Source organism: Papio anubis, chromosome 7 (genome assembly GCF_008728515.1).
Source record: "Papio anubis isolate 15944 chromosome 7, Panubis1.0, whole genome shotgun sequence".
NCBI lineage: Eukaryota > Metazoa > Chordata > Mammalia > Primates > Cercopithecidae > Papio > Papio anubis.
The window spans coordinates 47,881,601-47,893,820 of record NC_044982.1 but is presented as its reverse complement, the minus strand read 5'-3'; the positions used below and the strand labels follow the sequence as shown (position 1 = coordinate 47,893,820).

The 12,220-nt window shown below is 45.9% G+C and overlaps 1 protein-coding gene across 4 annotated transcripts; it reads left to right on the top strand.

Annotated features, from left to right (window-relative positions):
- The first annotated feature begins 1,232 nt into the window (after positions 1 to 1,232).
- DACT1 (dishevelled binding antagonist of beta catenin 1) lies at positions 1,233 to 11,612 on the top strand. 4 transcript variants are annotated; one of them, XM_003901871.4, is made up of 4 exons: positions 1,233 to 1,898; positions 4,069 to 4,201; positions 4,946 to 5,101; positions 8,659 to 11,612. In XM_003901871.4, exons 1-4 carry the CDS (start codon positions 1,554 to 1,556, stop codon positions 10,425 to 10,427), a joined length of 2,403 nt encoding a protein of 800 aa, XP_003901920.1. In that variant the 5' UTR covers positions 1,233 to 1,553; the 3' UTR covers positions 10,428 to 11,612. The 4 variants fall into 4 exon arrangements, with proteins under 4 accessions (XP_003901920.1, XP_003901921.1, XP_021796964.1 ...); XM_003901872.4 differs by having other exon boundaries at positions 8,548 to 11,612; XM_021941272.2 differs by lacking the exon at positions 4,946 to 5,101.
- Positions 11,613 to 12,220: the final 608 nt, after the last annotated feature.

Sequence of the window (12,220 nt, the reverse complement as noted above, 5' to 3'; positions counted from 1 at the left end):
GAATTCCTAGCAAGGGTTAGCAGATGGGCAAAAGTGCAAGTGTCTAAAAAAATGGTATAGGATGCACTCCTTCACACAACACTTTGCCTGAACTTCAGCAAATGTGACTTGCTGGATTGAATTTCCGAGGTTCTTGGATGCTTTTGAAGATATATGTGGTGCTTTTCCTCAGATAAGCCAGCTAGTGGCATTTCCAGACCCCTATCCCACCGGAAATTTCAGTGGGATAGGGATCTGGAGTAGTGTGTTCCAAGCAGAGATGACCAACACATGATACATCAAGAGGGAAGACTTACAAATCCCTCTGGAGAAAAGCTACAACTCATATCACCCTTATTATCTATGTGCTAGCCACGTTGTAAGGGCACAGCCCGCACAATATATATCATATGCTGCATATTATTACAATTCTTCAACAGCAGGTTCCCATAGCAGCTGCCCCCTTTTACAGTGGGGGGAGCGTACACACAGAAGGCAGTAAGTTGCCCGCACAGCTATTTAGGGGTGAAACTGGGATGCAAATCCAGACAGTCTGATTTCTGAGTCAGAGCTCTTATTGTAAACGCAGACTAAGTAATAATAAAAGCTCAAACAAAAAACCAAAGCGCGCACGCGCGCGCACTCAAATCGTAAGCTTGTAAAAGAATCGATGCAACCTCTCGCTATACAGCGACATCCTCCTGCCTAATTTTAAATGCCGTCCATCGTTAAGACTGACGTTAAAAAATTAAAACGACAACAAAACTTAACAGTTTTAGAACAACATTGCATTATGCTCTGCCTTTACAAAGTGGAGTTAAGGAACCAACCCCACAGTGTCTGTGAATACACTCACAATACCTTGCCTGGGAAGTGAAAGAAACCTAACTCGGTGTGAGTGGAAATGAGGAGTGGCCATGTGGGGAAAGGGTTAAGACTGTGCTGCAACTTGGTCGAGTTTCAGAAAGTTCTCCGGAGAGCCCAACTGCCGCGTCCCGTCCCGGCCCCTGCCTGCGCGGCCGACTGTAACAGGATGCTGGGGCTCCAGGCGCTCGCCCCGAGCTTTGGGCGACGGGAAAGAGCCAATGAGGAGCGAGGGCAAAATCGGGTGCAGTAAACCCGAAAAGGGGGCGAGGAGGCCCGCGAGGAGAGCGGGGGAGGAGGCGGGGAGGGGCGAGAGAGGAGGAGGTGGCTCTGAGGGCCGGGCGGCGCGCCTGACAGAAGAGGGGAAGCCTGGGGGCGCGAGCGTCGCAGCCGGGGGGCCGGCGCGGGGAGGCGGTAGCCAGGCGGGGGTTTGCAGGGCCGCCGCGCGTGACGTAGCGCCGGGCAGGGCGTTATCAGCTGCCGGGCCGCGGCGAGGGACGCGCGGCGACAGCGGACGGCGCCGCCCGGGCCGGGACGGCAGCAGCCGGCTGCCGCGCGCAGGACCCGAGGGCTTGTGGCCGCCGCCCCCGCCAGCGCCGCGCCCCGCCGCGGGGCGGCATGAGCCCACCCGCGGCCGCAGCCCTAGCGCCCTACTTCTCCGCCTGGGCGGCCCGGCTGCGGTGACGGCGCTCGTTGCCGGATTGGGGGCCATGAAGCCGAGTCCGGCCGGGACGGCGAAGGAGCTGGAGCCTCCGGCGCCGGCCCGAGGCGAGCAGCGCACGGCGGAGCCCGAGGGGCGCTGGCGGGAGAAGGGCGAGGCGGACACCGAGCGGCAGCGCACCCGGGAGCGGCAGGAGGCCACGCTGGCCGGGCTGGCGGAGTTGGAGTACCTTCGCCAGCGCCAGGAGCTGCTGGTCCGGGGCGCCCTGCGCGGCGTTGGGAGTGCGGCGGCCGCTGCGCCCCGCGCCGGGGAGCTACTGGGGGAGGCGGCGCAGCGCAGCCGCCTGGAAGAGAAGTTCTTGGAGGAGAACATCTTGCTACTACGAAAGCAATTGGTAGGTCATGCCCAAAGGTGGAGCACGGCTGTCCCTGCCCCGGGGCTGGAGGTCGGGCAGGTGACCTCGGGCGGGCGCGAGGTTAACTCTGGCTGGGGAGATGCTCGCTGTTATGGGACGCCCCCGCCCGCCCCATACCTCCCTGATCTCGTTTCTGAGTGCCTGCGGCGCGTGGGCTGCCGACGCCCACGCGTTTCAGGCGTGTGCCCGCTTTGTGTCTGGCGACCTCGCGCGGATTGCGGGAAGGGGGTGGCCGCTCTTCCCTCCTCCTCTGCCTTCGGGATTCTTGGAGTCGCCTAGTTCTGACCTTCGGTCTCCTTAGTTAGATGAGTATATGCCCCCTCCCCAGAGGTTTGCAAACTCCCACTTAAAATACCATTTTATTTGGAGGTTTTCTTGGCTTCATCTCCTCCCGCCGAGAGGGGCCAAAAGCCAAGGAGGGGGTTTGTGGCGTGCTTAACTGTCCAAGGCCGAGTTTTACGATTACACTGGAGCGCCTGTAGGGAGCCGTGCCTCTCCGAGAGCTCTCCCCAGCATGCCAGCTTTCACCCAGGCTGGTGCTTAATTTCAAATAGAAGCCCTTTGTATAAGGCAGCTCAAACTAGATGGAAATGATGGAAATTTGGCTGGAGACTGTGTCCCCTCCTCTCATATTTTATACGTTCTGCCAGCTGTGATTGGTGGTGGAGGTGGGAGAAAAGAGAACCTGCTCTCGGGGAGCATTTATCTTACTGGATTTGTCTCAGTCATTCTATGCAGTCTTCATTAGTGGGGAAGAAAAAGAACTTTGTAGCTTAATGTATTGATGAACGGCTTTTGACCCCGCCTCAGAATAATGGCGGCAGCTTTGTTTTCATTGACCTTAAAATGTAGTTTTGGAAACAGCAAACGCCCTCACCTGACCAAGTGATACTATCCAAACTAGACACATGCCGGGTAGTGGCCCTCCCACAATAAAGTGGTGATGCTGTGCGGTTGTCATATGTTTTCGTCTATTATCTCTTTTCAGATCATTTCTTTTCTCTGTGTGTGTTTTTTTAAAGCACCCAGATGCTTTTACTTGATAGGTTCATTTTTCCTGAAGAAATTAGTTGTAGCAAACAAACATATGGTTTATGTCTCCAAGCTTTTTAAGTCAAAAGACAAGAGGCATAGATATTCATATGCATGTGTGTTGTAAGGATGTACACTGTGGTTTGTGTAATATCTCTGTTTTGGTATTTTACTGTGCTGCTTTGGTCACAGACCTGATTCCTGTGTAACACTGATTTGAGCCAGTTCTCACTGGTTATGGCTGGTGACTTTTACATTTTATTGTCTTGTGCAATTGCATCTTTTTGTCTGCACGAATCTTAGGATTGTAATTGTGCATTCCTATTGTCCGCTTGAGGGGAGCAAAGCCGTATGTCAAGAGAATTCCAGTCCAGTCAGTGTTTATGGTACTATTTTCATTTGTAGACTTGGCATTCATGATTTGAACCAGATGCTTTTTGAGTTCTCCCGTTTTTCCAGCAATAGGAAGCACTAGGTGGCAGTGTGAGTTAGCACAATCCATCTGTCACCTTTGGAAACCCAGAGGCGTTCAAATCTCGATGGGCCTTCCCATGAGGGTTTTGGATTCTGCCAGCTCACATTATACTTGGCACTGGCTATTAGTATTAGTTTCTCACTTTCAAAGGCCCTAAGACTGATTAAACCCCACACAGCAACTAATAGAAAACAAAACTCTGCAGGCCAAGACATTTGGCCAGAAAATCTCACCTAAGATTATAACGTATTATAGGAAATCTGTTACTCTCACTTCAAATTAAAGAGTCTACTGTGAAGTATTGTTTTTTAAAAGACTGGTTATACACCAGATGATTTAAAGTCTCAGTCCGTTTTTCTTGTCCCTACCTATAAAAAGTCAGTTTGCATATATTAGTTGAAACTAAAGCCTTGTTTTTATGAAGAAACTTTATATCACCACAAAATGTGAGAAAGTGGAATTAAACATAGGACATATTCTTGAATTCTCGAAGTCTTTCTTTACTTCAGGTCATCCAGTAAAATTCTGGTTTTCTAAGTTTTAGTGAACTCTTCAGATGGGTAATTTGAATCCTTAGACTTGACTTTCTGGTTCTTACGGCACCCCTGTATATTCATGTTTCCTTTGTTTCTTCCTAATCAGAATTGTTTGAGGCGAAGAGATGCTGGTTTGTTGAATCAGTTGCAAGAGCTTGACAAGCAGATAAGTGACCTGAGACTGGATGTAGAAAAGACATCTGAAGAGCACCTGGAGACAGACAGTCGGCCTAGCTCAGGTGAGTGAGTGAGCACAAGGACAGAATTCTGCACTCTTGAGTTATATCTCAGCCCCTTGTGGTTAACATTCCCAGACCTGCAAATGGCAATGGAGTTTGTTTCCAGTGCACAGAGAGAGGATAAAAAATAAAATAAAAAAAAAGCAGCCTGCCATTCAGTTTCATTGGAATAAGAGGGAAATAAACTCAGACAACAAAATTTTTAGTAATGAGATTGATGTGACTGGAGTCCCCCCGAGTTTAAAAATAAAAGCTATTCAAATTTCTGCAAGAGCTGCCCTCCTTTGAAACTTGAGTAAGTCAGAACTGGGCTAGAAAATTAGTCACACTTCAACTTCCTGAGACCACTTCAAAAGTTTTTTTTTCTTTTTTTCTTTTAAACCATTGGCTCCTTAAATAGATTTTTCTCTTATTATTTTTCTGAAACAATCATGATAAAGATGAGGCTTGACAGATCTAAGTTTCTTTCCTTGGACATCTTCAAAGGCGGGGTCAAGGAGTAAGGTCAGTTTGAGGGTGAGAGTAACTCTGAAATGTACCCCTGGTTATGGCTCTGCCTTTTCCTAAGGATTGTTTGAAATAAGACCATACGATTAGGACAGTAAAGTCCAATGAACCAAAATTGGCCAAAAAACAAACAAACAAAAATCTCCTTTCCCTAAATGATTATTCATTTTCCTTTTAAGCATGAATATGCATTATTCCTTGACATGATCTTAATTCCAATGGTGTTTTTATTTGTAGGGTTTTATGAGCTGAGTGATGGGGCTTCAGGATCCCTTTCCAATTCCTCTAACTCGGTGTTCAGTGAGTGTTTATCCAGTTGTCATTCCAGCACCTGCTTTTGCAGCCCCTTGGAGGCGACCTTGACTCTCTCAGATGGTTGCCCCAAATCTGCAGGTAAGAATTTTTAGCACTGATAGAAATTTTTTAATTGGAAGGCGTCAAGGGCCCTTAAAAGGTTATTTGGCTCTAGCACCTTTCACTGGTAGAAAAATGAAGGTTCATCAATTTGCAGCATTTAGTGCCATACTTACAGCTAGAACTCATAGTTTCATTTAGGTGAGTATCTAGAACTATTCCAGTACCCTTTGGGTGCTACTTGGTTATATATTCTGATAGCAGCAAGACAGTTTATCTCTAGAAATCCTGTCCCAATATTGTAGGTATTGAGCTCTGTTTCCGAGCCTTTGCTGTTAGGTTAACTTGTCTGTATTTTCTTTCATTCTGGAACTGTTTTGTTCTTTTAATTATTTAAAGCTAAAACTCAGCCGGGTACAGTGGCTCACACCTGTAATCCCAGCACTTTGGGAGGCTAAGGCGGTTGGATCACCTGAGGTCAGGAGTTCAAGACCAGCCTGGGTTGGCCTGGCACAGTGGCTCACCCCTATAATCCTAGCATTTTGGGAGGCCGAGGTGGGTGGATCACTTGAGGTCAGGAGTTCAAGACCAGCCTGGCCAACATGGTAAAACCCCATCTCCACTAAAAATACAAAAATTAGCCAGGCATGGCGGCACACGCCTATAGTCCCAGCTACTTGGGAGGCTGAGGGAGGAGAATTGCTTGAACCCAGGAGGTGGAGGTTGCAGTGAGCCAAGATCGTGCCACTGCACTCCAGCCTGGGTGACAGAGAGAGACTCAGGCTCAAAAAAAAAAAAAAAAAAAAAACCCAGCCTGTGCAACATGGTGAAACACCTTCTCTACTAAAAATACAAAAATCAGCTGGGTGTGGCAGCATGTGCCTGTAATCCCAGCTACTTGAGAGGCTGAGGCAGTAGAATCGCTTGAACCCTGGAGGCGGAGGTTGCAGTGAGCCGAGATCTTGCCATTGCACTCCAACCTGGGCAACAGAGTGAGGCACCATCTCAATCAATCAATCAAACACTCACATTAAGTTAAATATGTCCACCAGCCTGCCCAAAAACTGGTTGGCACTTCAGGGTGCAGTGGCCCCTTCATGTTCTCCAGAATATTCTGCATGATGGCAGCTTGTTTTTTCTTTTAGTAAGTGGGTGCCCACATGCCATTATTCCTTATTTTGGGATATCTTTGCAATGACCCCCAGAAGGAATCATGCTATTATACTAGAAGAGTTTCTGCATTTCCAGTATGTGTCGCACACTGTGCTGGATGCTCTGTATACATTTATCTCCACTGAATCCTCCCAGTAGTTCTGCACAGTACAGGTCTTGTTAGCTCCATTTTATGTATTAAAAAAATGAGGCCTAGTAAGGTTACATATGTTATTTAAGGCTCTATAGATAGTGAGTGGCAGAGGCAGAAGTTAAGCTCAGGCCTAACTGCCAGGTCCATGGTTTTCCATCATCCCAAGGGAATTCAGAAATTGTTGTTTTCAAACTTCTCGTCTAACAGAAGAAGAATTTTGGCTTATAAGCCATTTGTCAGAGGTTCTCCATCTGCTGAATGGCAGGGTTGCTGCTGGAATTCAAGACTTCTTCCTTAGTCCTGTTATATTGTGAATTCTTATAAGAGAAAATATGAAGATTAGAATTGCTCTGGGTGCTGGCACAAGTCATCACTCTCCTGGTTTGTCTGTGTTCTCCACTTGGGTATAAGCCTGAATTTTTGAGTCCGGGCAAGGCAGACAACACTGAGCAGCTGAGGGAGCTAATTGGCTGGTGTCTTCGTATCTGTGTGTTGTCAGCAGCAATCATTTGGGGAAGCACAGAACTGTGTTATCTAGAGGGTCTGGGCCTCAAGTTCATTGGTAATTACTCCCCTTCATTCCACAGATCTGGTTTCAGAGGGAAACTTTATAAACCTATTAAAGGCACTTTGGTTTAGGTTTTCCTTCAAGACAGACCCGTGCTCTTCCAAATGCCACATCCTCACATAATTGAGACAGTTGCACAAGGCCTTGGGGGCTGGGATATCTGTTTTGTTCAACTCTAAAGAGGGAAAAGGGATGAATAGTGAAGTGTTTGTCAGTGTGGCTTTAAGTAAGGCAGAGATAGGGCTTAGGTTGCTGGGGGAGGAAGGATAGGGAAGGATGTTAGCTAGATGTTTCCTTTTAGAAAAAGCTCTTTATTGAGGGGAGGGTCATGTGGGTGGGGACATGGCACTTTTGTTTTATTATATTTTCTTTACATATCATCTCTGGGTCTAGACTATTTTTTCCCTCAGACTGCTAATTATCATTGAAGTTCATGGAGCTTTTTCAACATAGAATCAGGCACATGTAGATTCTCAGTATTTGAATGAATAAATATAATGGAGGACAAATTATTACTGATAAACTCAATTTTAATTTTCTCTGATAACTGAAGGTCATTAAAAGGATTTGTTATTTATAATATTCGCCAACTTAAGAGATCAAAATCATTTAAGACAGCAAGCTTGATTTTGTTGTACTTTGGCATCTACATTTTCAAGATAGGGGAAATTTATCCATTAATATTACCACTCAATCTTTTAAAATCTTAAATCAAGAATTCTTTATCATATTAAAAAAAAAGTTTTAAATTGAAATTTGTTTTTAGAGAGATGGGGTCTCACTATGTTGTCCAGGCTGGTCTTGGACTCCTGGGCCTAAGCGATCCTCTGGCCTCAGCCTTCCAGAGTCAGGATTGCAGGCATAAGCCATCATACCTGGCCCCTGTTTTATTTTTTTAGCATCACTATTGAAAATATAAGGCAATTATTATTTAAATCTGATGTTTTTACTGAAGTTTGATTGGTTTCCATCACCTTTCAATTGACAGTTATATTTGAATGAATGTCATTAAGAATTAGGTTTTAAAAAACACAAAATGAGGAGAAAGCCTACTGAATATACAGTTTATCCTAAAGAAAGCCATAGAACAGAGAGGGGAGAGCAGCCTAGAGAAACCGTGATTCAAAACGTTTTATTTTTCCCAGTTGTAAATGCAGTACAGTTATGATTGAAAATTCAGAAAACAGAAAATAAAGTAAATATCACTTGTTTCTCATCATACTGAAATACTACTACTAGAATCTTGGTGTGCTTCATCTCAGATGTTTTTTCTTTGCATACATGTGATCATAGTAAAATAATCATATTCTAGTATTATATCATTATTTTCACTAAACTTTAAAGTGTTTTCCCTCTATGATGCAGCAGTTTGAAAACATTCTTAATGGCTGAGTATTTTTCCTTCAGAGGATTTATTATCTGCTGTCAAAACATTTGTTAAATATTTCCCCCTCATCCAGTAGCAGTAATTACATGTCAAATGGTAGGGCCGCGTTTTTTAATCCTTGGCATGCTCTCTCTACCCGTGGATTTTTCATAAAAATTGGCCGAAGAGTCAAGCTGGTGCTGACCAATTCATTTCTTCAGAGTGTACCTTTAAATGTTTTTCAGATCTCATAGGATTGTTGGAATATAAAGAAGGCCACTGTGAAGACCAGGCCTCAGGGGCAGTTTGCCGTTCCCTCTCCACACCACAATTTAATTCCCTTGATGTCATTGCAGATGTGAATCCCAAGTACCAGTGTGATCTGGTGTCCAAAAACGGGAATGATGTGTATCGGTATCCCAGTCCACTTCATGCTGTGGCTGTGCAGAGTCCAATGTTTCTCCTTTGTCTGACGGGCAACCCTCTGAGGGAAGAGGACAGGCTTGGAAACCATGCCAATGACATTTGCGGTGGATCTGAGCTAAATGCCGTCAAAACAGACAGTTCTTTACCTTCCCCAAGCAGTCTATGGTCTGCTTCCCATCCTTCATCCAGCAAGAAAATGGATGGCTACATTCTGAGCCTCGTCCAGAAAAAAACACACCCTGTAAGGACCAACAAACCAAGAACCAGCGTGAACGCTGACCCCACGAAAGGGCTTCTGAGGAACGGGAGCGTTTGTATCAGAGCCCCGGGCGGTGTCTCGCAGGGCAACAGTGTGAACCTTAAGAATTCGAAACAGGCATGTCTGCCCTCTGGCGGGATACCTTCTCTGGACAATGGGACATTCTCCCCACCGAAGCCCTGGTCAAAAGAATCAAAGGCCGAACAAGCCGAAAGCAAGAGGTTGCCCCTGCCAGAGGGCTGCCCCTCAGGCGCTGCCTCCGACCTTCAGAGTAAGCACCTGCCGAAAACGGCCAAGCCAGCCTCCCAAGAACATGCTCGGTGTCCCGCCATCGGGACAGGGGAGTCCCCTAAAGAAAACGCTCAGCTCTCAGGGGCTTCTCCAAAAGAGAGTCCCGGCATAGGCCCCGCCCCGCCGCAGGAGAACAAAGTTGTCCAGCCTCTGAAAAAGATGTCACAGAAAAACAGCCTGCAGGGCGTCACCCTGGCCGCTCCTCCCCTGCTGTCTCCAGCTTTCCCGGTGGAAGAGAGGCCTGCCTTGGATTTCAAGAGCGAGGGCTCTTCTTCCCAAAGCCTGGAGGAAGCGCACCTGGTCAAGGCCCAGTTCATCCCGGGGCAGCAGCCCAGTGTCAGGCTCCACCGGGGCCACAGGAACGTGGGCGTCGCGAAGAGCTCTAGCCTGAAGCACCGCGGCCCAGCCCTCCAGGGGCTGGAGAACGGCTTGCCCACCGTCAGGGAGAAAACGCGGGCCGGGAGCAAAAAGTGTCGCTTCCCGGATGACTTGGATACAAATAAGAAACTCAAGAAAGCCTCCTCCAAGGGGAGGAAGAGCGGGGGCGGGCCCGAGGCTGGTCTTCCTGGCAGGCCCGCGGGCGGGGGCCACAGGGCGGGGAGCAGGGCGCACGGCCACGGACGGGAGGCGGTAGTGGCCAAACCTAAGCACAAGCGAACTGACTACCGGCGGTGGAAGTCCTCGGCCGAGATTTCTTATGAAGAGGCCCTGAGGAGGGCCCGGCGGGGTCGCCGGGAGAATGTGGGGCTGTACCCCGCGCCGGTGCAGCTGCCCTACGCCAGCCCCTACGCCTATGTGGCTAGCGACTCCGAATACTCGGCGGAGTGCGAGTCCCTGTTCCACTCCACCGTGGTGGACACCAGTGAGGACGAGCAGAGCAATTACACCACCAACTGCTTCGGGGACAGCGAGTCGAGTGTGAGCGAGGGCGAGTTCGTGGGGGAGAGCACAACCACCAGCGACTCTGAAGAAAGCGGTGGCTTGATTTGGTCCCAGTTTGTCCAGACTCTCCCCATTCAAACGGTAACGGCGCCAGACCTTCACAACCACCACGCAAAAACCTTTGTCAAAATTAAGGCCTCACATAACCTCAAGAAGAAGATCCTCCGCTTTCGGTCTGGCTCTTTGAAACTGATGACGACGGTTTGAGTGACGTCATTGGTGTAGAAAGTGTCTTTTTTTTTTTTTTTTTTCTAGTTGCCAAAATAAAAAAGGTGGTGGTTTCATTTTTGTATAATACTTTAATGGAATGCTTTTTTAAAAAGATAAAACCAAGGTAAATTATTGTTTCATCTTCACATACGGACGCTAGTGCCTTTAATGGAAGGTTAAGAATGTTTTGCTAGTTAGAAGTAAATATTGAGGTTTTAATGGTGATAGTGAGTTTTGTGGTACCTGCTGTTTTTTATTTTAATCTTTCTGAGCATCCGGCAAGGTACAGGTTTCGATGTTCAAGTTTTATTGGGATAAGACCGTTTGATCCCAAGGTCAGGTGGATGGAATTTTTGGATTTATATTTGCTCCTTGAGTTTTCAGGGCAGTGTCTCCATGAGGCTTTTCCTGTTGAGGGGCACCACATACAATAGTGTGAAGTAGGTACGAGGGGCAGTCATTGTATTCTATAATTTTTTATGTAGTCTAAATTTCTCAGATGTATGCCCATTCGGCTTTATTCTCAGAACTGTTTTTTTTACTAGACTCATGACTTGGAGGCCAGACCTTAAATCCAGAGATGGCAGCCTGGATAGGGACCTTAAAAGGATTCACAAAAACTTTTGCCACACTTGGTGCCTAGGCCCTGTTCCTAATAACCCCTTCTAGGGCCGTTTATCCAACATTTTGATGCCTTTTCCCTCCCTAATTTGTAGCCAATCTAACCTTTCATTCCTTGGAGGATTTACTTTTGGGATAAAATTTTGGTCCTTGGGCACAGAGACATTCACTATTAATGAAGTAACCCTTGGGCATGACTCCAATCCCAGAATTGCTCACTGAGCGCTATGCCACCTAAGCATTGACCTGAACATATTAGTGCAATCCAGTCCAGATTGGACCGCTGATCCTATGTGGAAGGGCTGTTTTTTAAGAAAAAATTTTTGGTAAACAGTATTGTGTAAAATTGCTTTTTGTATACCAATATATGCATGTTTTGTGCATGAGTAGTACTTGTGTTGATATTCCTGTTGATGTTAAATTACTATATAATATAAACAGTATGTGTTTTTATATATCATTGTGTAAATTTAATATAACACATATGCAGTAATAAACGATTTGTTTTACTGCTGTTAAGTTTGTTATTTCGGTATAAAACCAGATGTTTACACCTATAAATCTTGTGCTGGTTATTGGTGTTATTTGTGAGATTTATATTAGACCTATTCTAGCATTAGAATATGCGCAATGTAGATAGGTTTTAGTATTAGAATGGACGACGAGCAAGCAAATGAAGGAAAGCAGACAACTTCTAGTTAAGGTACTTTAAAATTTAGGATACATTTTATAGGTGCCATCTGAGGAAAATATTTCTGAAAATAATCCCCTCTCCCAACTTTTCATTACAAAAAATCTCAAACATGGAAAAGTTGAAAGGATAATAAACAACTCTATGCCACCTAGATTTCAACAGTTGTCAACATTTTGCCATGCTTGCTGTAACTGTATTTATGTATTAGGTTTAACTATATTACTGATTTTTCAGATCAAAGACAGATACTATCATAGCAATCCTCCCCTCTCCCCCACACTGATAAAATATTTTAAAGTAAATTTCAGGTATCATGATATTTTATCTCTAAAAAGCATACATTACCCAAGAACAAGGAGATTCTCCTGTATACCTACAATATGATCGCACTTAAGGAAAATCAGTAGTAATTCATAATATCAAAATTTTATATGGAAAATTTCCCAATGTGTTTCAAGAACTTTTAATAGCGGCT

Coding starts and splice junctions, on each gene's coding strand:
- DACT1 (XM_003901872.4), top strand. CDS start 1,554: ATGAAGCCGAGTCCGGCCGGGACGGCGAAGGAGCTGGAGCCTCCGGCG. Junction 1,899..4,068: donor TGCTACTACGAAAGCAATTG/GTAGGTCATGCC, acceptor CTTCCTAATCAG/AATTGTTTGAGGCGAAGAGA. Junction 5,102..8,547: donor TGGTTGCCCCAAATCTGCAG/GTAAGAATTTTT, acceptor AATGTTTTTCAG/ATCTCATAGGATTGTTGGAA.